The 24,379-nt window shown below is 36.2% G+C and overlaps 1 protein-coding gene across 2 annotated transcripts in view; it reads left to right on the plus strand.

Moving 5' to 3' along the window:
• Positions 1-3,266: 3,266 nt before the first annotated feature.
• TUSC3 (tumor suppressor candidate 3) overlaps positions 3,267-24,379 on the plus strand; it is a 115,529-nt gene continuing 94,416 nt past the window's right edge. For both annotated transcript variants that reach the window (XM_021534976.2, XM_021535059.2), the window contains exon 1: positions 3,267-3,409. In XM_021534976.2, the coding sequence (XP_021390651.1) occupies positions 3,284-3,409 (126 nt within the window). In that variant the 5' untranslated portion in view covers positions 3,267-3,283. The remainder of the gene's footprint in view (positions 3,410-24,379) is intronic.

The following is a 24,379-nucleotide window of genomic DNA, read 5'->3' on the forward strand; positions in this document are numbered from 1 at the left end:
TGAATTTCTTGCAGAAAGTTCTGACGCACTATTTATTTTGATCCCAGTTCATAATGAAATTCATCCATTTTTTATATATATTTGCAGGTTTAATGAAAAGCATCATTAGTTTTAAGGAAACATATAAGGACTCCCAGAGCTAATATAGTTTGTCACAATTCAGTAAAATGATCACACTGTATCATTTCATGTCAGTTAAATGTTAACTAGTATTTGGCAAATGCAATTCCTCTTTCCATGAAGCTGAAGCATATAAGTTTCACATGACATTTCTCTCTTTGGGCCAGGTTGCTACTGTAAGTAAATATTCCATAGATAGGCTTCATAAAATCAAAGTGCCTGAATAAATTTGTCATTTTGGAGGTTGTAATGCTGTACTGCTACATAAAATATTTTTAGGGTAGTGGAAACTTTTTCCAGTTAAATCTGGAAAATGACAATATCTGAAAAACCGAGCAGTAACTTTTATTATACATGTCTGTATATGGCTGACACTAATTACTTTAAATCTTCTGTCAGGACTTGATAGGCTATAACAAAGGTCAGATTTAAATTTAAGGACACTACAAGAAAAAAAAATGCTGGCTTGAGTTCCACCTATAAACCTTAGGATCTTTCTGGTTCTGTGAGAGCTGATTCTCTTCACTCATGAATCAATAACTAAATATTCTTATAAAAAAAAGTATACACAAGATAGGAATAACTAATTTTCAAAGCATTACTAAAATGCTTTTAAACAGTTCGTGATTTAATTTTTTTTCTCCTAGGAAAGTGTTAGGCTAATGTTTCCCCTTCATGCAGCTGTCTTCAGTCTTTAAAACTTTTTCAATGTTTCTGGATTGCAAGGTCTGATCTGATCTGTTAGTGATCTGTTGACTTGTCATGTTCATGTTAGCTGCTTCTCATTTCATTCTCCCTAGCCAAGCTTCACATCACTCCTTGTCTCCAGAGCCACATATCAGGCACCTGCTTACTACTTCTTTTCATTTGCTGTGGTTTTAGGTATTCTCACTCCATTGTCTGCTCCTGAACTCTGCTATCTGAGCCTCGCACTGCTTTTGTTTTTGCTCTGATACCTCCTCTAGGCAATTCCCACAGCTCCTCCCTGGTTATTCTAGCAAGTCTTAGGAGGGCTCGTGTGATCCTAAGAAAGGCAGTTTTCCACCTCACAGGAGGCTTTTCAGCACTTTTATTTAACACATCTCACAGGAAAATTTAAGTTCAGAAGACGTGCATAGTTCACATTTTTTCTTTATTAAGCCTTTAGAAGTCTTTTACCCAAACTATACTTCCCTTGTTGTCCCAAGGTAATTTTCATTGCATCCGCAGTTCAGCACCCAAAAATGTTCTATTTTCTAAGGTAAGTATGCCCATTCCCCTCATTAGTCTGTTAACAGAGGTTAACTCTCAAGACCAATAAAACAGCAAATGTAAACCAGTCAGATTTCATTTAATCCTTTGCATTAATCTCACTTTCTCTAGCACTGCACTTCTTTCCAGGCTTATACTCCTTCCTCTGTCATTCCTTGAGGAAATAATAAAGAGATGTCTTCCTTTCATTTAAGGCCTTCCTTACATACCAGGTCCATGTTCACACACACCACGGAGCAGCAACTGTGGCTGCACACACAATCTGTGAGCTTCATTCTATCAGCATAGAGTATTACACACATGGGAAAACACTTTGCAGTTACAGGTTCCTTGGGTCACTTTTTGTGTGCAAATACTTCCTGTTACTGCATCAATTGTATGAAGTCTTCTTTATCCAGTGAGCTAGATAAAAACAGCCAGGCTGGGAAAGTTCTGGTTTATATGAAACTCTGAACAGAAAAGAAATAAAACTGTCCACATTGCTGTTCCTGCTTAAGGTATGGACTTCAGGTGATTGAGAATTGAGATTACTGATTAAAAATAAGTGTAAGAAATTGACAGAGTTGTGTCAAATGAGTTTTGTAGTCTTTTCAAGGAATTAAGATCTCCCAGTCATTTTCATGTTCTCAGTAGTTTTAATGCTCTTTTCATACAGTGACAGTGTGAAGGGTTCATGGTTTATTTGGCTCAGGAGGATACCAAGAGTTTTTCAAACAAGGTTCCAGTGAAATCACCTTCTAGATTTAGCAAGAGTGGCCTGAGATTTTCTAATGAAATGGTTTTTTAGCACACTAACTAACACACTAACTCTCTTGAACTTATTGTTTGGTAGAATATTTGAATACATTCCACTATTTCTAGGGATAGATATAACATCTGAAAGACACGTTGCAAATATAACTGAAGAGAGAATAATGGCATATTTAATGTTTTAACTGCTAGGTGCTCAGATGTCAACTGAGTAACATCTGACATTACAATAATACCACCTAAAAATTCTCTGCCCAAAAAAAGGAGATATTTTTGTATACATTCTTGGGGCCTCAGCTTTCTATTTCATGGTGGTGTTTTATTATAAAATGCACAAAACTTTCTAGTGCTACAGCAAGATCTCCAAAGAAATGAATAGTTCTTCTTTCTGAGTCTTCAGCACAGCTGTGTGTAAGTAACTAATGTAGCATAGAGTGTACTTGGAATTCTAGAGGAAAAAAAGGGAAGTCTGTGCTCATTAATTTAACATTACCTATCCTGTGCACTGCAGTGTGCACTTTCAAGAAATACACAATCACTGATTTGAGGACTGTGTCGTGAATCAGAATATCAATTTAGAGCTGCACAGTTAATGCTCTGGGATTTAAATTCGTATTAATTGTATCGGCATATTGCATTAATATTATTTTCTGCAAAGATGGCTTTGCGTGTGCATAATGAAATCTGAAAAGTGTATGCGCATAAACGTATAAGAAAGAAGTCTTCATAGTTTGGGTCGTTTTTTGGCGGAGATTTTTTGGTGTTTTGTCCTGTCTTGTTTTACAGTCTTGATCCTGAATTGCACGGCACGCAACCGGGAGCAGCGGTGAAGCTGTGAGCCCGGGCAGGGCAGAGCCCACGGACAGGGCAGAGCCCACGAGCGGGGCAGGCAGAGCCCACGGGCGGGCAGGCAGAGCCCACGGGCGGGCAGGGCAGAGCCCACGGACAGGGCAGAGCCCCCGGGCGGGCAGGGCAGAGTCCCCGGGCGCGCATAGCCCCAGCGCTGCCCGCAGCACCCGCGCAGAGCCGAGCGCGACCTGGCCCCGCGGTCCCCGCAGAACTACATTTCCCAGGCGGCGCCGCGCCGCGGGGCGCTGCGATTGGCCGGGCGCGGGCCGGCTCAGCGTGGCGGTGCGGCAGGTGCTGCCGGCGGGGGCGGAACATGGCGCTGGGTGCCGGGGCAGCGCGGCGGCTGCCGCACCTGCCGGCCGGGGGCTGCGTCCCCCTGCTGCTGCTGCTCCTGCTCCTCCTCTGCGGACAGCTCGGGGGAGGACAGAAAAAGAAGGAGGTAGAGACGTTCGCTTCTTTGGCCATCGCGCCCGGCCAGGGGTGCCCTGTCGCGCTGCCTCCCTCTCCGCAGTCCCCGCGTCCCCGTCCGCCCGGCGCCCCCGCCCGGCCCCCCGCGCTCCGCCGGCCCCTCTCCCTCGCCGGCCCCGAGCGGGGCGCCGGCGGGGCGGGAGGCGCCGGGCAGGCGGTGCCCCTGCCTGCTCGGGAGGTGATGCCGGCGGCGGCGGCGTCTCCAGGGCAGCGGCAGCGGCGGGAGCAGCGGCGGGATGGCGGTGTCCGGCCGCTGCCCGTGCCCAGGCCGCTGCCGTGGGCCCTGAAATGAAATGGCAGGTTCTGAGCACAGAGGGGCACGGGCCCCCCGCGCCGGGCGCGGCTGGGCCGCCTCTGCGGTGGGCCAGGGGGCTGGCAGCAGAGCGGGGCGAGGAGCCCGGGCGATGGAACTTAGACCCCTGCTTGTGGTGCCAACGGAGCGGAATGCCCAGCGTTAATAACCAGCATGAAAGTGATGGCAGCAGGTGTGTGTGAGTGCAGGTGTAGGTGATGGTACTCTCTGGGTAAGAGAGATGTGGAGGAAGGAGCAGTTTTAATTCAGGTTCATATCAACGGCTTATCTTCACCAACTCTTGTGTTTAAATAGGGAAGTGTGCAAAAATGTGTGGTGTACATACTTGCCTTTTCCAGATTTCAATGCTGCTAGAGCTCCCTACACTTCTCTTCCTAGGTTGCCCTAGATTTCAGGCTAGGCTTTTGCACACTATGTGCTAGGCCACCCAGTAGTGTCTCTTTACAGTGTCACTATAACTGCAGTTATGGAAGGAGTTAGCTTTTAACCAAACTGTAGAGTTGTTTTATTTTTTGATTTGTTTTGTGGTTGGTTTTTTTTTTTTTTTTTTTTTTTTGGACATCTGTTGGTATTGCGGGGAGGACTCATAAAGTCATTTCCACCTCTTCCAGGCTCATACAACTGATCCAGACACCTCCAGTCATTCAGACTTTATGCATACTTTTCTATGTAGTCAACACTTAAAAAGATAAATTGGTGGAGGAAAAGGAAGGAACAGTTTTTATAGCTGATTCTTTCTCTGAACTAGCAGCTTAGATAAAGAGAGTGATGGTCAAAATTTTTGTGTTTTGCTTGTTTTGTTTTTCTTTAACTATGTAGGTTATTAAGGCTTATAGGCCAAAGATGTAAAACAACAGGGATGTCTTACCACTTGTGTCCAGTGACAAGAAGGAAGGAATGGCTTAAATCTACTTCAGAGGGAGTTCAGATGTGATATTAGGGAAGAGACCCTAACTGAGAGAGTGGTTAGGCACACGAAGTACCCAGGGAAGTGGTCATTGCCTCAAGCATGTAGGTGTTCAGGAGACGTATGGACATGTTTTTGTGCATATGGTTTGACTTTTAGATTGCCCTGTGTGGAGTTGGGAGTTGGACTCAATGTCCTTTCCAACTCAAAATATTCTATGTTTTACTAAGCCAAAGTTAATATGTAAAATTCTTATTTAAGTATCTAAATAATGGTGTGACTCTGGTCTTACCAAGATAAGTAATCTGATCACTGAAATAAATGCCTTGGGTGTCATGGTGAAAAATTAATACCTTCATTCTAGGCATTCATTGCCTTTTCCACTTTTTCTGGAATGAGTAAGCAGTCAACGTGTTGCCCTTCTGCTGCTATAATTAACTTATTTTCAAAACTTTAACTTATTAGGTTTTCTTAATAAAATGTGTTTAATGTTTGACACTTGATTCTCTCTTGCTGCGATGTGCTGGCACTGCAACTTTTGTTGACACTTTCATGTGGAGTACCAGCTGTGCTACCAAGATAGCTGAAATAATCTTTCTTTTAAGTGAAATCCTTTTCCTAACAAGTAAATAACAGCAAATTAAAATGGATATGTACAACTACATTTTAGAAAGTTTCCCAGTCCTACTGTGGAGGTGGTACATAAAAGGATGGAAATGTTTGTTTGTCCATTTGTTTGGTATTACAGTTGAAGCAGGTATTTCTCCTCTGTAAAACTTGTTATTCAGTGTTTTCCTTTTTAACTGATTTAAGCTAACACATCTCAGTCTTCTGGATCTTTTTGCTGTCATTTTTCATTCCTGTTTAATATTTTGCTTTTAACACAATGGACTGCTCATACAGACAAACCCTTGGCTTTATGTAGACATAGCGTATCTATGACTCCATCTTTACAGAAACTATTAGAGTATTGTAAGTTCTTGCTTGACTTGAAATGCAAGCTTAAAATAAAGTGTAACTTGTTTTTTTCCCGGGGTTTTATACATTGTATGGTTCTGTGTAGCATATGTTAGGGCTAAAATCTGACTCTTCTTGCCCTATAACCTTCGTGTCCAAAGCTGTAATAGTTTACGTAATATATATATATATATATATATATATATATAATGAGGAAAACATCTGTATGTGAGAAATGAAACTTGAACTTACAGTAAGTAGTTTGGAAATAATGTTTTAAAACTGTTCTTAGGAAAATTTTGTGAATTGAAAGAGTGCAGGATCTTGTGCTGTGGGATGTTACTGTTCACACCACTGTCCATAAGCACAGTGGTAACAGGTAAAGGTGATGGAAGTTAAATGTGTAGAGTGAACTGAAGATGTTTTATAAAAGACTGGTAAGATTGACAGCTTTTTTCTGGAAGTTGGAGAAATGGTTGAACACACACTGAATTGTTTCAAAGTGAACACTGCAAGAGAAAAGCTAATGTAGTGGGGTTAAAATGTGTATCAAGTGAGATAAAATCAACTCATATCTCAGTTTCCTGTTTTCTCTGCGCTTTGTGTGTGTTTTTGTTTGGTTGTCCAGAAAGAGAGGTAAAGGACTAGAGAGAAGAAACTCTTAAACAATTTTTTTATAAAAAACTTGATTACTTGAAAAGTACTTCAAAATTACAAGAACTTGAGATGTTGGAGATTAATCTTAAGGAAGGAAGGTATTCTTGGTGAAGACATTGATTTTATTTTTTTTATTAATTTATCTTTTTAAGTGTTGACTACATAGAAAAATATGCATAAAGTCTGAATGATTGGAGGTGTCTGGATCAGTTGTATGAGCCTGAAAGAGGTGGCGATGACTTGGCAGGAAGAAGAGGACTGAGTTAAGATATTAGATGTTTCTGAAGGACTTGATGCTAGCAGTGAAAATAACCAGGGAAACTGGGAAAGATTGTTATAAATTTCTATGTTGATTGTGAAATACTACATTAAAGCTGTATTTAAAATATATGCAAGTTCTTAAATTGCTAAAACATATCATCCTATATAGTAAAATATTCTTAATTATAACTAAAGAAACTGTCTTCTCTGCCAGATTATTGAGAAGTGCCAAGGTAGGTTTTAAATTTGATTAAATCTGCAAGAATTTAAAGAGCTGTTTGGAAATACATTTGAATTAGATTATTAGTCACCTGGTTTCATGGAAGCTATTTTTAGAATGACTTAATGAATTTATAAACACAAAACATTCCTGTTGTTTTGCTTTATTCTTGCTATACATTTTCCATATTATGGACATTCCTGACAGCCTTCATAAATGAGGAGATAAATAGAAAATTGGAATGTCTAATTTGAAAATGAGATGAAGAACAACACTGCAGCTTTCCCCCATAGGTCACACTTAGAAGCTAATTAGATTTGAAAAACCTGCTTTTTATTTGGGTGCTAAAGAGTATTAAAAATGAAGTAAAAAAAAATCTTGTTCGTGAAGTAGCAGCAAGACACTGGAGAAGGACTGTTCTCTTGGACACTGTATGCATAATAAGACAAATAATAATTGACTCTTTTCACAGCATTTGAGATAATTGTATTAATGTACAGGCATTTTCCGTTCCCAGTCCTTGCAATGCTTTTTATATATGTTATACAAATTTGAGGTTGGTTAAACAATTAAAAAATTAAAGGCATCAGAGTAATTAACTTTGAAATATACTACTTGGCTTTCTGTTATAGATTTTTTTGTGACTGAAACACATAGAGAACATTGTCTTTGAAATACTAAAAGCATTTCTCATAGAAGATAATGTTTATTTTTGAGCTTTCATGTGGGTGGCTTAGAAGGTTAGTTAAACCACTGATAGGCAATTGGAGTAACTGTTTTTCTGCAGGTAGTTTGTCATTACTGCTAAATCTGACACAGGGAAGAGATCTGTTTAGATATAAGCTTTCTTCAGGTGGAAGTATTTTGTTGGGCTTGAGTCTACTAAAAAAGATGCTGAACTCATATAAAAATATTGTAAGGCAAGCTTCTGTGATATCTTAGTTTGCCCTGATTAGTTTTAAAGGATTTCAAGACACATACATTTATAATAGTTCTTTTCCTTTTTCTCCCTGTGTCATTTCCCCAGCTGAGTGTAGAAGCTATGGCAGTTGTAAGAAATTGTGGGAGATAGAGTTGGAAGGCCAATCTAATTGATACTTTATCCCAAAGCTCAGCCATACTTTTATTATTCTTGACAAATAAAAGTCTTTAGTGGTGTTAACTCTACAACTTCTGGCTTTTTCTTCCCCCCTAAAGATCTAACCTAAATTTCTGTGTGTTCAAGGCCTACATTTTTGCACCTGTTAATTTTTGTCCTCATCACATCCATAAAGAACAGGTTATTGTTTGTTTGATTGTTATTTTTTGAATTAAATAGAAGTAGTTGTGTATATTTTTGAGGCTTAAAGTACTAAATATGATAATTTTTCTGAGAGAATCTTCAGTCCTGATCATACTTCCCTGTTTTATTTGAAATGAACTGGGATAGATTGGCCCTATCCTGTTGTTTCTGCACCATGTGTTTTGGTTTTCCTTTAGGGTTTCATAGTGAGTCTACTGTGTTTATTTGCAGTTACTGATTATTACCATGTTGCAGCCAGAATGGCATCTTAACACTTTAAAATGTCTTTCCCATCTAATTTCTGGTAGTTGTTCACCATAAAGGTAGCAATTCGCACCCATTCAGAACTAGAGCCAGCAAAACATGTTGTCCTTAGTCTTGCTCCAAAATGGAAAGAATACTACTTAGTTTCTTACTCTATCTCTTGGTGCTGTTTTCAATGATCTGTAGCATTCTTTTCTTCTGTTCAGTGTTCTGCATGCTTATTTAATTGAAAGACATATTAGGAAACGTGGTAGAGCAAGTGGGGAAAAAGAAAACAGGAAAAAAGGTTTGTAATGAATGGAGAGTGTTTAGCATATATTCAATTTCACATATAGTTCAATAAATAAATTCTTCATTTTTCAAGATCTCTGATACTATTTAAAAAACAATGATAATTGAAACTTAAGTTTCTTCTCTTGGTCTACAGAAGTTCTGTTTAAAATTAAAATAAAGCCTTCTTCATCTTGTAATTGTAAAAATTTTGAGTTTGGTCTTCAGACTGGAACAATGCATGTTTTTGCTTTTGACACAGGATGCATGAAAGTGTTTGGCAGTTACACCAATTACAGATTTCTCATTAAAAACTTTATAAAAAATTGAGATGTGGCAAAGGTTGAATCTGTGGAGAGAAATTACTCACTGTAGATTTGCCTTCAAGCCATTTTAAAGATGTATTTTAAGTGGAGATTTTGTATGCATTTATGTAATTGGACATTTTAACTGTTGTTAGAGCAGAGAGAGGCTTTTTTAAAACAATGCTTTAAAATAAGTTGTCAGTTTGAAGTGAAATAACAGTTCTAAGCCATGCCTGAGAATATAAAATTCATTAAATGCAATTCTAAATGTTTTCCTCTACTCTGACCTAAAAAGAATAGGGACACTGTAGAGGAAAAAAAATGTTTGCAAAAATTCCTTGTTTTCTACTCATTTTGTACAACCCCATAAAGCATCTATATCCCTCTCTCCTTTATTTCTAATTAACTAAAGTTTTGCAAAAGCTTGACAAAATTGACTAGCAGATCTGGCTTTGACCAATCTGTGTAGAAAACTTCAGTGACTGCATACACTAAGTGAAATAAAGGATGCTTATAGCAGCCCAGTAGCATTTTGTGATTCGATTACTGAAAGTTTTCTGCCCCAGATGTCTCTGTTTGGCATCCTTGCTATCATAAGACAGATCAGTGGCATAATTGATCTTTTCCCCTGTTCTGTTCTATAACCATTTATACAGCACATCCTGTGCAACCACATGGAAAATACAGATTGTATCTGCTCGAGTTCTACATGCTCTGGAAAAATCAGTCAGTAAAATTAGAAAGCACTGGGTTTTTTTGATATTGGTTTGGGTCTTCAGATTTATTACCTTAATTTTTAGAAGTGTTTTCAAGGTCACATTTTATTGGCTAAGATAATGGTCAGAACTAAGGACATACCTTTACCTGGTATTTGGTTTAGGCCTTGTTCTCTTGCTCTAATAAATCTACAGATAAGAGTAGCTAAAATCACAAAAAAAACTATATTTTCTTTTTATCTAATGCTATGGGGTTTTATAAAAATATATAATAATATATTTTTCATTGTTTGTATATATAAAATATAATAGCTTTTTTGGTTGTTGTTTTTGTTTTTTTACAACTTTCAATAATAAGGGATTGCCATTAACCAAATGGAAAATATTTTATAGTGAACCTGAAAGTTACATTTCAGACAGGGAAACTCATCTTTTTATGTGTGATTATCAGAAGTCCTTCATATTCTAAGGTGGATAAACAAATCTATATGTGCATTGAGTGGATTGCTTCTGACAAAATTAAAAAAAAGGATTGGAAATAATTTGGTTACAGAAAATAGTCCTGTGACATGGAAAAGATTCGTACCCTTGCTATTCCAGGCTTCTTCATGAAAACATTCTTCTTCCTGAGTGCTAAAGTAGTGGCAGAAGTTGAAGCATTTCTCTGGACAGACTGTTTTCCCACTTAATAGGATTTGCTATTAGGATTTTACTTTCTTCTGATGATTGTATCTGATAATACTGTTCTGGAATACTGCACATTCATAATCTCTTCTTAAGGAGTTGTAGTCCTTAGCCTAACTATGCCATTCCATTAATTTTTCTTATCCTTTGCTGCTGAATCTAAAGCAACTAATTTTTGTAGTTTGGATGAACTGGTCATTAAGCTTAGCAGAATTTGGCTGTGTTGCATAGAACATTTTGTATATCAAGTTCATAACAGAAGTGGTAATTACAGTTATGCAGTCCCTCTGGAATGACATTTTGAGCTCACAGAGCTGCTCAAGGTTATAGGCTGTAGCATCTGCTGCTTGAAGGATAGAAACCGTTTTCTACTCTGCTTTTACTCTGGCTTTTTCATAGTTTCAAATCACTATTGCTGTCTTCTCTACTATTAAAAAACTAGCATATTCAACTGTTTTTGTTAGCCAATTGCCTTAAAAAGGCTGATTATGACAGTCTACTGAATCTTGGATATTGGCATTTCTGTTTAGCTTTATGAGATTTCGTTGTGTATGCATTAATGTCTGAGCCATATAAATATCTCTTCAATGTAGATTTTTGAGCTTATCAAGCAAAAGTTTAGGTAATACTGTAAAATTCCCATTTATAGTTTAAGGTTAATTTATGGGTCTTTTTTTTGTAATTATTACTAGGCATTTTTGTCAACTTGATTGTTTTGTGAAATCTTTTGATATCTAGCCTGTTTTTCATGAAAAATAATTGACAGTTGTACAGTTAATTAATTAGCTAATTCCCTTTATATTTTCCGATTTTGAGGTCATACATACACATTCAGACTTCTTCACACATTTTGTTTCTCAGATCTTGTTAGTGGCTGGATACATTCTGAATATAAAGTTAGGCCTTTAACTCAAGACTTTGCTGTCCTGCAAGAGTCTCTTAAGTATAATGAAGTGTTATATTGCAGTGGTTTTTCTGCACTAGGCTGAGGAATATGGTTATTTTAACAATAGAGTAGGAGAGGTGTTTTTTGGTTGGTATTGCTTAAACTTTCTTTGGTAATTGTAGCTGCTTTGTCTTTGTTTGCTTTGGTGGTTCAAATTGTTGCTTAAAATACTTTGTTCTTTTTACTTCTCTTACTTATCAAGTGCATATGACTATCTTCTATTTTTGGTAGTAAACTGCAGTGAAATACAAATTACATTTAATCCATAATTACTAGATTCACTGGGGTACTCATGCACTAAAAAGATGAATATTAAAATTATTTTTATTTTTAATCCTTTTAAAGTATTTTAGTGTGAATCTTTGTCTTTTTATAAAAGACATAGCTAGACATTCAGATTCTGCACTGGAGATTAATACAGGGAGTGAGAAAGCTGAGCAGACAGATTTTTTTGAGACACAGTTCCTTTCTCTACTTTGTTTTTTTCAAGGTTATCTAACAAGATAAAAAAGGTATTTGAATACTAAAAGAATACCTGTGTCTGTTTTGACTAACCCAGGTAATGCTCTTCTAGATACCCTAGGAGTTCCAGGGCTAGGACTGCATAGAGTGAAGGAATAAATTAGCTGTATCTGCATATGTTTAGATGTCTTTCCAAGGAGAGGAATTCAAGCTACAATAAGGTGAGGGAATTGTAGAGTAATTTAGTTAACAGTAGAGCACCTCATCATAGGTCACAGTAACAGCAGTCTTTGTAGTTGGTGATCTTGAACTAGGGAATACAAAGTGCAAAAGGATGTTTCTGAAATCTTGTAATTCTCCAGAATGTGGATGCTAAAGTCAAAACTGTAAAAGCTGTACTATTCAGAATATGTACTGGTAAAATATTGTGTACTTTTCAGCTACAGGAGGAGAAGGTAGTGATGATGACTGAATATACTGATTCTTCAGTGATGATTATGTACATGGTCCTTAACAATAATAATTAAAAAATAAAAGTAATAATACAATAACTTGGTTAGAGTAGTGTTTTTCCTTCATCACATAGTGATGTACTTAAGGTGATGTTTTTAAGGTATTATATATTCTGGTTTCTGTTCAGATCATGTGAAATTGTAAAAGTGTGCCTATTGATTATGGTTTATAGGATAGGTTTCAGGGATTTTGAGTTGTGAGACCTGAATACTTCCATGTGGTTGAAGGTGGTATCGAATACACTTCCCCTTACTTGAGTCAAACACTGAAATTTAGAAGAGTGCACAAACTCATGCAGCAATAAGTGGTTTTTGTTTTCAAGTGAATCTTTTGTGATACCTTTTACCAGGATGTCTTCCGATATCAGGTATTTTCAGATGATGCCTAGGGGAACTAATGCACTTTGCACTTTCTTTATCTGACTCTTAAGTGGGGCTACAGCTGGATCTCAAAGCCAAGTCTGACATGTTAAAGTGTAGGGCATGTTCAGAGGCTTAGAGATCACTGAGAATTCTTTCTCTTCCATTAGTGCTATGTCTGTGCTAATTAAAAGTTGGATGTGAAGCAGAATTACTGTGTTGCAGATGCCTGTGGTTGATGAACTTGGTTAGCTTCTATCCTCAGATCTAGTCAGTGATAAACAAGATAGCCTCATGTGCAAATCTTCTGTCTGGTGTAACATTGCACATTCTTGTTACTTAAATGGAAATCCCATCACATGTTTCCTGAATATTGTTTCCTGTTTTTCCTATGTTTTGGAAAATAAAGGGAACTTGCTGAACTTCTTTGGTAGAGCAGGATTTTTTTAAATCATTGGGCCGAAGGATAGAAAAAAATCTGCATGGGAAAAAAAAAAACTATGAAGCCAAGTTCAATGATCAAATGTACTCAGAAGTAAGTGTCCTTAAATCCTTCTGAAATCTGTTAGAGGGTAGAAACTAGTAAAGTTATCTGAATTCTACATTATTTTTGCATCACAATTCTAAATATTTAGCCATTATTTGTACTCTTGGTAGCTGATGGCTCAGCTCTAAAGCATTTCAGTGGAAATTTTTTCCATTTTTCTGTTTTATGCCCGATTTCTACTAAAGCTTCAACTGAAATGGAAAGTGAAGGGCAGGAATTTCATAGGAACTTCAAGAATTCCAGTCCCAGGAAGTTCAGTCCAAAACTGAAGTTGTATGACTGTTGTGCCTCTTACTTGTCTGGTGGATTCAGTTAGTGACAATGTGATAGCACATGGAGTAGATGACACGGGAATTGTTATGAAAAGGACACAAATGGTGCATTCATGCTGAAGTTATTGTGTAAACATTTTCCTTCTGTTGTGGCATACTTTTTCTTCTAAGCTAGGTATGAATAGAAGCTCTTGTCTATTTTTTTTTCAAATCTCTATTAGTTATAGAGAGCAGTGCACTAATTTCTTTAGTGAACAATTTTTTAGAAGAAAAAATAAAGCTATTGATATCTGTTGGACAAACTGTAGATATTATATTTTTTTTTATTTCCTTTATGCTTTTTTGGTTTGGGGTGATACTGAAATCATCCAGAAAATAATCTTTCTATCAGAATTTGAAGTATTTGAAATCAGGCATTCTTTATTACAGTGCTGCACACATTCACAGGATTTTTCCTCTTATTGAATGTGTATCGTGAAATTTTACAACAGGGTATTTATTCCATCATAACCGTAGTCATATGGTCACTACAACACCATAGCCACTACAACACACTTCCAAGCTAATACATAAATATCAGAATTTACACGCCTTTGCTCCTTATTGGAAGTCTTTTTATGGTCTTAGAGGATCATCTAAAGGTGGTTGTATTCACTGAGAGCCCCAAAATTTTAAGGGACTATGGCTTGAACTTCTCTTAGGGCATGCACTGTTTTGTTTTTGGTTTTTTTCTTTTACATAACTTCCACAAAACCACTTAGCTTCCTCATTTTCTGTTTATGCACTTCTTCCAGCTATGTTTACAATGTTCTATCTACCTCTACATTCTTTCACCTAATTTCCTGATTACTATTTAAGCTCTATTTTGCGACTTCAAGGGAGCTGAACATTTTTTCCTGTAGTCTGTCAAGGACATTGCTAATTGTTTTGCACTTCAAATGCATTGTAAGCCTTTTCATTTTTTTTTTGTTTCCTGTAAGCTGAATAAATTAGTCAGTGGAGATGTGGGGGTGTGTGCCTGTATATGCACACACATATACCTACACACATTGGTTTGCCCTGGTCTAGATGAAATAGCATTTGTCTTGGTGTTGACATGTGTGGGTTTTTGTCCTGTAACTCTAGATGCTATAATTGATCAAAATGCTTTAACCAGATTTATGGAGAATGTAGCTTTCAGAGTAAAACTTTAAACTAAAATGCCCTCATGTAAATGCATATTGGTTTGTGAGGCTGCTAACATAATGCAATTTCTTTAAAGGTAGTAGTTACCTGAAGTTCTACTTTAGTGCATAAAGGACAGACCTCATCTGATTTGACATCTTGTATTTTAGCCCACTCTGTGCACAGAAACTAAGCTTCTTTAAGTCATTCTGTGCTATGAACTTGTAACATTCACAATAGGAGTTAAATTTTCAATTAAATGTGGCATCTCAGCCTCTTCCACAGTAGAATTATGGTTAAAGCATGTCTGGGAAACTGATACAGTGTGAACAGTTGATACTAATTTGATTTCTGGGAAATTTTATGCTGCTTCACATAAAGTACCCTGAACACTTGTCTGTCTGTTCCTTTGGGTGCTTGTATCCTCTTAAGATGATCTTCGTTATTTTATTAATTCAAAAAGTTCCTGCTCTGAAGTATATCGGTTGTTTTACCCCTCTAGAGCATTGTTTGCACTCTGAACTGTCCTCTTACACTGACGCAGAGGTTTGGAGAATGTCGCAGAATTCACTGGGCCACAGAGGAGTGACAAGAGAGAAGTTAATTTTGTAGCTGAATGATGATCATTTGAAAGAGGAAAGTCCTGGGTTCCCACAGCTATTTATACATTTAATCCAATAACTGTTCAGTGTAAAACATTGTAATACAATCTGTTCAAGTAGGTTTACTTGTCCACCATCTGGACGTGAGTACTGCCTGCCAAACCAGCTGGGAGGGCAATGAATGAAATCAAGGTTACTTTAAAGTAGTGAAGGTTTCTCAGGGTAACCTCTGTACACTTGCTTTCTCTGTTTAAGTAGCTGTCATCTTCTCAGTTGTGACTGTCTGTGACAGTGGAGGTGGCTGAAGAACTAAGTACAGTGCACTACACCCAGTGCTCACAGAGCCAGCCCTGGAATACTTAAAGGTAATAGAGGTCTTGGTGGGAACATAAAGGCTCTAAAATCTGCACTTTTCTTTCAGTATTCCAGGCCATTTGGATATTACAAAAATGTAATATCCAAGCAAGGGGAGATTACACAAAATCTAAGTATGTTTTGTAAGTACCTGGTGGCAGACAGGAGAAGTTTGTTCAACTTTAAAATTGCCCACTCTGGTTTCCATTTCTGTTTGCTGTAGATCGAAATTCCTCAATTAACTGCTCTGTGTGGATTAATCTAAGTACCTCATTACTTCTACAGATAACAAGCAAAAGAGAGTATAGCGCAAGATTATAATGATTTCATCTATAGGTTGTCAAATACCACATTATTTTACTTTGTTTTAATGAAATGATAAATGAGAGGAGAGGTACTAATGCTGATAAATTTTAGTGCAAAATTTTTTATACTGTAGATAATGTATTAGCAAGTGAGCTACACCTAGAAGCAATAAAGCATAAAGTCACCCTACTCTAGAATTCTGTTATGTTAGTATTGGAGCTTTAGCCACCTGTAGGGCACAGTACTGATGAAGATGGTCCTATCTGTGTAACAACTGACTATTTCCCTCCTTATCCCCTTCATAAAGTTAGGACAGATATGATGACACCTTAGGTGTGTTCATTTTACAAGAGCTTCAAGTGAGCAATGTTAGGTTGTAAATTCAAGTATATATTGCACATTCAGATGACATGTAGAATCATAGACAATAAAACTTTAATCTTTCATTGCATTTTTTTGTTCCACCATATTAAAGTGATCTAGTTATGGCTGTGTTAGTATATTTGTCTATTGGCATGTGTCTTAAGTGATTCAAAAGTCTATCTGAAGCTGTTCAGTTATAGCTACATAATTTTTTTTGAGCAATGAATGCATTGTGCTGTCATGCAGAACTCATGCTTGCTTGGCTGTGAGGGAGAAAATTACAAGTTCATTAGCTGATACAGCAACTTTGTTTTCAAAAGTAATTTGATGTCTGTACTTCTCCCAAGTGAAAATGGAACTTTTTGTGAATCTAATGAACTGTTTTGATAGTAAAAATATTCTGGAGGAAACACATTTTTTACTCAAGTCTTTACACTGAATCTTGACTCTACAAAAACCTTAAAATATGTGCTTTAAAATGGGCTTAGAGAGACATTTTCAGCTGATTTTCATCATTAGAACTACAGCAACTTTTTCTAAGAATGAAAAATGGATAGAATTGGAAATTTAATTTCATGTGGATTTTAGAAGATGATTTCAAAAGTTAAAAATATAGACTTCATGATAGTGTGAGAATGTTTTCATGAGAATGAAATGTAATTTTGGTAAGCACATAATATTTTTATTTTTCTAATGTAGATATTAATTTCATTCCAAGTTTCCTCAATGTGATTCATTGAGTTATTCACTATAAGGTACCTGAATTTTTAATATTCAACATAGAAAATAGTGCTGAGTATTGCTGTTTAAACAGCAATAACATATTAACGGATGAAAACTATTAGGTTTTTCATTAAAGCTTCCTGACTGTTTGTACAGTCATGATTTAATATTCCACAATGAACTTCTGCTTTGGTCTTACCAATCTCATTTTTTAAATTTAGACAAACTTTATGTGGTACTATCTATGAATAGTTTTTCCTTAAACTACTCAGAAATAGATCTAAAAATACAAAGTAATTATTTTATATTAAAAGGATTAAGTGCTTTATGTGCCACTAGAGATTTGCTACCTCCTGTTTGACCATTGAATCCATTAATTAACTTAGCAGCATGCTATGTCCTTTCTGTTCTAATGAAGTACTTACGGGGAAGGTAGTATTCTGATTAAAGGAATTCCTGCTCAGGAAAGTGTGATACTTCTGTTTCTTAATGTATGAGTAAATGGCAAGTGTGCCAGAACCTCATGTGGATGGCTGAGAGAGGTTAAAGGTTTAGTTGTTTGAAAATGCTGAGGTACTAGGCATGAAGAAGAACGCTAAAATTCATGGTTCTATCATATTTATGTGGTTATGCCTCCTGAGAAACAGAATTTGCTAGGAAACTGTGACAATAAAGTGACCAATGAATGGACGACATAATAAAACTATGGAGAGTTAATGTCAGAGGTGGCAAAGAATTTATCAGTAATCATTAGCAATCAAATGACAGTGAAATAATGTGAGGTTAGATGAAGATTTCTCTCACAATGACGATGATGAAAAGTTTGCAGAAAGTATTAGGAGACCTAGTACTCTGAAACATACATTAAAATAGGTGCAATGGCTGTAATGTATGTATTTCCTAATTTTTAAAAGTGAAGCATAGACTCAATTAATTGTGATGCCTTCAAAACGTTTTCTACTGCCTACTTTAATAGCTTTTTAAAATTGCTTGTAGAATCTCTTTACTTAAATGTTTTATCATAAGAAAAAAAAGGATGAGGATGGATTTGCATATCTTGAAAATAAAGAAGGAAAAATCAACAGTTTTAATTTGTATCCAAACTGTAGTGATTAAATAGTTGTATCATATGAACATTTCTGTGTTACAATTTGTAATTTCTGGCAAGAAGAGAAAATGTGAATTTTCTTTAATACGAAGAAGGAGTTTTATTAGTTTGCATGCTTTGCTTTGGACACTTCCCTTTCTGGTCTGATAGTAGGTTGTCCATTAAAGTGTCTGGATCATGTTGCTATTGTAGACCATGTCAAGTGATGTATATATTTTTGATTGTCTTTGGTAATTACTCTTAGTGTCCTAAAACAGATTGACTGATATTTGGAGAAAAAAAAATTGGAAGTGTTGACCTTGAAACCAAAGTGGGCTTTCATTAATTTCGTGTGAAGCAATGAAACAATGTACTACTTTCTGAAGTTCTTTTAGAAGAAAGAAATTTGCTGTCTTACCTTTTCAGCTTGAGAGACAGACATTGCTAGGACTGCCCCTAATGCTGGAGTCATCTGCAGGCTTTAGGTATTTGAATTCAATTGTTAGATATATGACTGGTTTCCTGTGTAACTTCTTTAGTTGCTTGTCCATTTTATAAACTGTAAAGGTTGGTACTTCTCTTTTTTCTTGCTTTTTCCATTTGATAGCAAAGAAAGGGGTATACATTGCATTTTCTTTTTTTTTTTTTTTTCTCTTTTTTGTTGTTATTTTCAAGGTATGGCAACACAAATTCTTTTCAATTCTTGGAAAAAGTGGTCTTTATGTGCTCTGTGCCTTTCTTAGTAGCAAATAATGTGTCAAGTTTAGTAAATTTAATTTTGGAAAAAAGTTCTGTAAGTGCTCATGATAGGCAAAAGTCTGTTAGACTTAAAATTATTTATGAAATGTAGTTCTGTATGTTATGACTTTTTTTTCTAAAAGCAGAACAAACTGAATGGATAATAGAAGTCCATCAAATATTTATGATTGCACATGGTCAAAAAAACCCCAGTTTCCCTGGTGTCTTTTGAAACTTTGACAATGCCAGCATGATATGGTCTTGAAAAAGTGTGGATGCAAGGGTGCATATTTTTCTAATTTTATACAAATCTAGCCATAATGCTCAAAAAGAAAAAGCATAATAGTAGATCTGTCTCTTATAATCTTGTATCCTTCCTCTGATAGGGATTCTGCAAATTTTTGACATTTTTAGTCATCTTCTAATACAGTTTTTATTGCCTTCCCCACCTGTTTTTATTTTTTATTTTCAAGGTATAACTTGTTTTCCAAACCCTCTGGGTTTTTATAAAATGCAGATTCACCAGCTGCAAACTCAAGTTGGTACAGTAAAAGTTACTTCTGTTTTTCCTGTGACTACATTCATATTCTATTTAACCTAAAAGTCTCATTTCCTTCCTGTAACCCAGATGGTCAGGTTTTTTTTGTTTGTGTATGGATTGATTCTTATTATTCCATTTTTTTTATCTTAGCTTTTTCTGTTTTCTCTAGAAATAGAATATTCACATATATTGATTGCAAACTTAAAGTCTGCTCAATTCAGAGAGCAGGCTTCATCCTGGAACATTTGTGGCTGCTCTGGGGAAAGTTATCCATGTATTTTCTGCCAAAAATTGTTCTCTAGTCTGTTCATAGTCAAATTTCAGGCTGCCTACACTCATTTCCTCTATTAGACTGTATGTCTCTTGCCTTCAGTGTAATACTGCATTCTTTTTCTTTCAGTCTGTTTATTCATGTTGCAACTCCCAGTGAGTCTACTTTTTCCTCATATAATGGTTTTCCTTTGTATGTTCTTTGTCATCATACTTCTGACTTTGTGTCACACTTCTGTGATTATCTAGATATTTTTCCTTATAACCTTTAGTTGCATCTTTTCTACAATTTTTACAACATTCTTCTCAAGAATTTTGGTATTTTTAAATTTTCCCCTCCTTTTGATATTCTACTCTTCTTGGTATGTACAGATGGATTTTAAAAGTATTCCCACAATCTGTTTTTTGTCTGTTGTTCTAAGATAGATTGTCAGATTTTGCTATCCTCTATGGAGAGAGATGAATGAAATGCAAAAGTAGGTTGAGTGAAATTTTGATGTCTCTGAAGAAATTTGTATTTGTTAGAAAATTTTCTTTCGTTATTTCCCATAAAACCCTCTGGATTTCTATGGAGTGGGAGAGGAAAGCACACCTGTAATCATAATAATATCTGCAGACAAATGTGGAAAGGAATCAAGGGTTTGATTTCATTATTTGGTACTCATCTTTTCTCTTACCTTCTGATCTGTGTGATTTATTCTAAAATCAGAGACCACGTGCACATTTAGTGCTGGTATTTATACAAATATATCCTGTCAGTATCCAAATGAGCTCAGTTGACCACATTCAAGGAAGACTAGATCATACTATTTTCTTCTTCCTCCTAGTTGCCATCAGCCTATTTCAGCCACTATTCAAGTTCCTCCCCATTTCTGAGTTGACTGAGTGCTCTATTTGTTCTTAATTTAGTTATTTACCTTTAAGCTTTCCTTCCAGGTCTATGCACCTTGCAAGTAAAGATTTAAATTTAGGAATTCCTTTTTTTTATTATTTATTTTTGGCTTTTAACTTTTTAAACTTGCACTTGAATCAATCATTCATTTGTTTCCAGGTTGATAAATCATTGTTTTAGAAAGTTGTCTTGTAACTCACACTGCAGAAGGAAATGCTCGGTGACTATTTCATGTGATTCAGGTTTTCTCTGTGGAAATTCCTACTCATACTGTTCTGATTGTTAGTGTATACTAACAATCAGAATTGTTAAGTGTCATATGCTCTTCTTGTGTTTCTAAACACTGCAAAGTAACAAAAGAATAAATCCTTCAGATAAGATACTAAAGGACTTTCAGTTTTACAGATATTCAACACAGATTGTTATTCTGTTGGACCTGACTTTACTTATCATGGCATAAAATGTAGTAGTTCTCAGAGACTCAGTGTGATTCGTTTTGTCTGTGACCTCCTTTTGTCTTTGAGATGAAATAAGTTCCTTGCTTTTGGCTGAAGGTCTTCACTTGACTTGTAGGTTTTGATTTTGCATTTCTTCCCTGAAAATTCAAGCTAGGCTGTATGAATTAGCTCTATAAATTCTTTTTACTTTGCTACACTAGGAGAGGAAAAATGGGATGACGTGGTGTGAAATGCTATCACAACAAGTATGTTCTATTTCAAATGCTTTTATTTTTTCTGTTTCAGTCCTTATTGCAGTTCCCTGAAATACATAAGGCTAGTAATGGATTCTGATCTCATCATGACCACTCTTTGCTCTAATATATAAAAGGGATGATTCTTATTCATTAAGCTCTAATTGTTGCCTCTCTTATTATCCATCTATTGACAGGAGCCGTCATGGAAGGGATTTTTGTCCTGTTGCTGTGTTCTGTTGCATGAAAATGGTTCCAATGATATCTCTTCCCAGAATAGGAAACCGTGTGCCATATTGTGATAATCAGAAGACATATTTTCTTTTTTAATTTCTTTTCTGAGCAGTGGCTTAAAATTACTTTGTGCTTTGAATATTTTATAACATCTGATCATCTAGGATCTCAATATAATATGGGTTAGAATGGCTTAACTAATTCAGACTGAGTTCACCAGATCCAGTATTTTTTTTTTTTCTAACAACATCTGCAAACCGGTACCCAGAGAGGGGAAGCGTTACTGCCTCACCAACCTGTAATCTTCCACCCTTCCACTGTTTTCAGCTCTGGTGTTCTTGAGCCTTATGTTTTTCACAAATTGATCTCTCCATGAGGAATGCTCAGTTGTTGAGTAGTTTGTCAATCCTAGGTCTTGCGTGTCTCTTTCCATGCTTTACAGAATGATGCTGTTAAGGAATCTACATCTGCAGTTGCAGCTGCATCGAGAGAGGATTGACAAGTCTTATGGCTCATGCCTTGTCATTTTATTAATCTTCATCTTTGCCAAGTATTTTGCTGTCAAAGAAAGTGAATGCTTTTCATCTCCCCTACTATCTAGTGTAGTGTTGCCCATTTCACATACATCTGAATTTACTGAATAGAGTTACTATTCAAAAGACTTCACAGCTACCTTGCTTCGTAGTTAATTTGTTCTTTTACAAGAACTGCTTCTGGCCTGAAGTAGATTTTTTTCTGTCTCTTAGCCATGAATATTGAATGAAGTGAAGCTGCCAAATCATTTATATTCAAACTTATTATGTAATCAGACCTATATTTTGCCATGCACAAATTGGATTGCAATGATGTTTTTCCCATCTCCATGGAGGGAGTTTGTTTACATCTTAATCAATGTAGTATGGAAACATGTTCTTCACAGTGTGTCAGCATTCTTAAGTAAGTAAGAGTAAGTCAGTTCTCCTTTTCCCACTGTATACTGCATTAAGACTCTACCAAATATTGGCTTCTCTACTGCAGATGCTTAAGAGCCCATTCTCTTAATGAAGCACATACTTCTTTAATGATAATTGGGTTGATATCTGGACCTTTTACTGATGATGGTCTTAGACAATGAATGCAGTTTCAGCTTTCTGGGACTGAGAGTAATTAAGGAACATTGACCTAGGAGTAAATCTGTGGTTGTTTGACCTTTGAATTGGACATTACCCATTTGACTTAGAAGAGATTTAAATTTGTAGAACTGGACTTCTATGTTACTATTATGATAAACACATTTGGTTCTTCCTGTGCACACAAAAAGATTATATGGCATATCGTACTTAATCGGTTTTTAAATCATTTAAGTTTTATATTTTACGTGCTTTGAGTAGGGATTCTTCCCTTCTATGGATAACTGTCAATCTGCAAATCATGCGGTTTCTGAATTGGTGAAAGATGAGAACTCTTCATTTTTTCCTTAAGTTTTTTTCTAAGAAACATAAGGAATGTTATTCATAATCTAGTAGTTTGCATAATGAAGTGACAGAGACAGCCAGAAGGTGCAGGAAGAAGAAAATTTTCAGTGGAAATTTTTGGGAAAAAATAATTAATAATGAAGAGGATGTCTGTGGAAGTTGCAGAATCTCCATCCTTGTAGACTTTAAAAACTCTACTGGACAATGCCCTCAGCAGCCCATGGAAACTCCTGAATTTAACCATGATTTGAGGTGACCGTTGAATGGAATGACCTCTACAACATTTAAAATTGTAGAAACAGTAAGTATCAAGAATGTATGATTTTTAAAACCATTTTAATTGAAACTATATTACATTTTTATAAAAGGAATGGTGCTGCAGTGAATATTCATTAGGTCTTGAAGTAACTGATAAGAGATGTTCATTTCACTTGACTGTTTTGAATGAGATGATTCTAGAAGTCTTTTTTCAGTCTAATATATTGGTCATCTTACATCAGATATTTGGAGAGAGACAAGTAGGTTTATGCATGACATGGGTTATTTCTTGTGATTAAAAACTAATGGTGCAGTATCTCTCTATGTTGTACTCACCCACCTGATTGCTCTGTGTGCTTGGGAACAAAGTGTGAAAGTCACTTCTGCAAGACTCTCCTGGAATACTGTGGTCAGGGGGAATAAGGGGAGAATTGCAGCCATTTGAAAATAAATACCAGTTCTAAGTTGATGAGGAGAGGGCAATTTTTGAACAAAGAAATGAGGAAGTAATTAGCCAATTATATTATTGCATATGCTTATCATACTGGCATGGGATAGACCATCAGTAGGTGATGATAACCATTTCTTATATCACTGCTGATGAACAAAACATGCACTGCAGAGTGATAGACTAGATCCACTATCTTGTTAGTCATTGGGCTTTGGGTATTTGAAAGGTGGTTGGATATAGTTTTTTAGAATATTAGGCAAATGTTTTATCAGAGTGCTCAGCACTGGAATTTGGTGCTGACATTATAAATGCCATTTGTAGATCTCAGAGTTAGACCAGATGAATAATGCAAGTCATTCTTTCATAGTTGTTAAGTTTTCCACAACCTGAGGAAATCAACAGTGTGCAGTTGTCTAATCAATCAATTAATTTATAGGGTTTTCATGACAAGCCTCAAAGTTGGAATTAAGATTAATTTCTTTTTTTTAGAGCTCATGTAATTTCTCTAAAACTACTGCAGTTTTTCAACTATTTGGAACATTTGAACATTTTGTCCTCCTCTGTCCCCATGGCTTAAATATGTTAATATTATTTGAAAGTAGTGTTTGTTCTTAGGATAAAATTATTTGCATGCATGCAGTCATTAGTATTCAGTTGAGTGATCTGTCATATCTATCTTATGATCTTTGCTTGTGAAAGAGGTCTAATGAGTTATCTGAAGTGATTGTATTGGATTGCACTTATACTATCACCAGTTTCAACACCACAATTCATATTTATACGGTGTTAACACCACTAGAATGTCATTGGTAACTTCCTTGATGATCTTAAGCTGGTTTATATGCTAGCATATGAATTTTGTGCAAGCATATGAAAAT

This window comes from Lonchura striata, chromosome 4, assembly GCF_050655825.1.
Source record: "Lonchura striata isolate lonStrDom1 chromosome 4, ASM5065582v1, whole genome shotgun sequence".
NCBI lineage: Eukaryota > Metazoa > Chordata > Aves > Passeriformes > Estrildidae > Lonchura > Lonchura striata.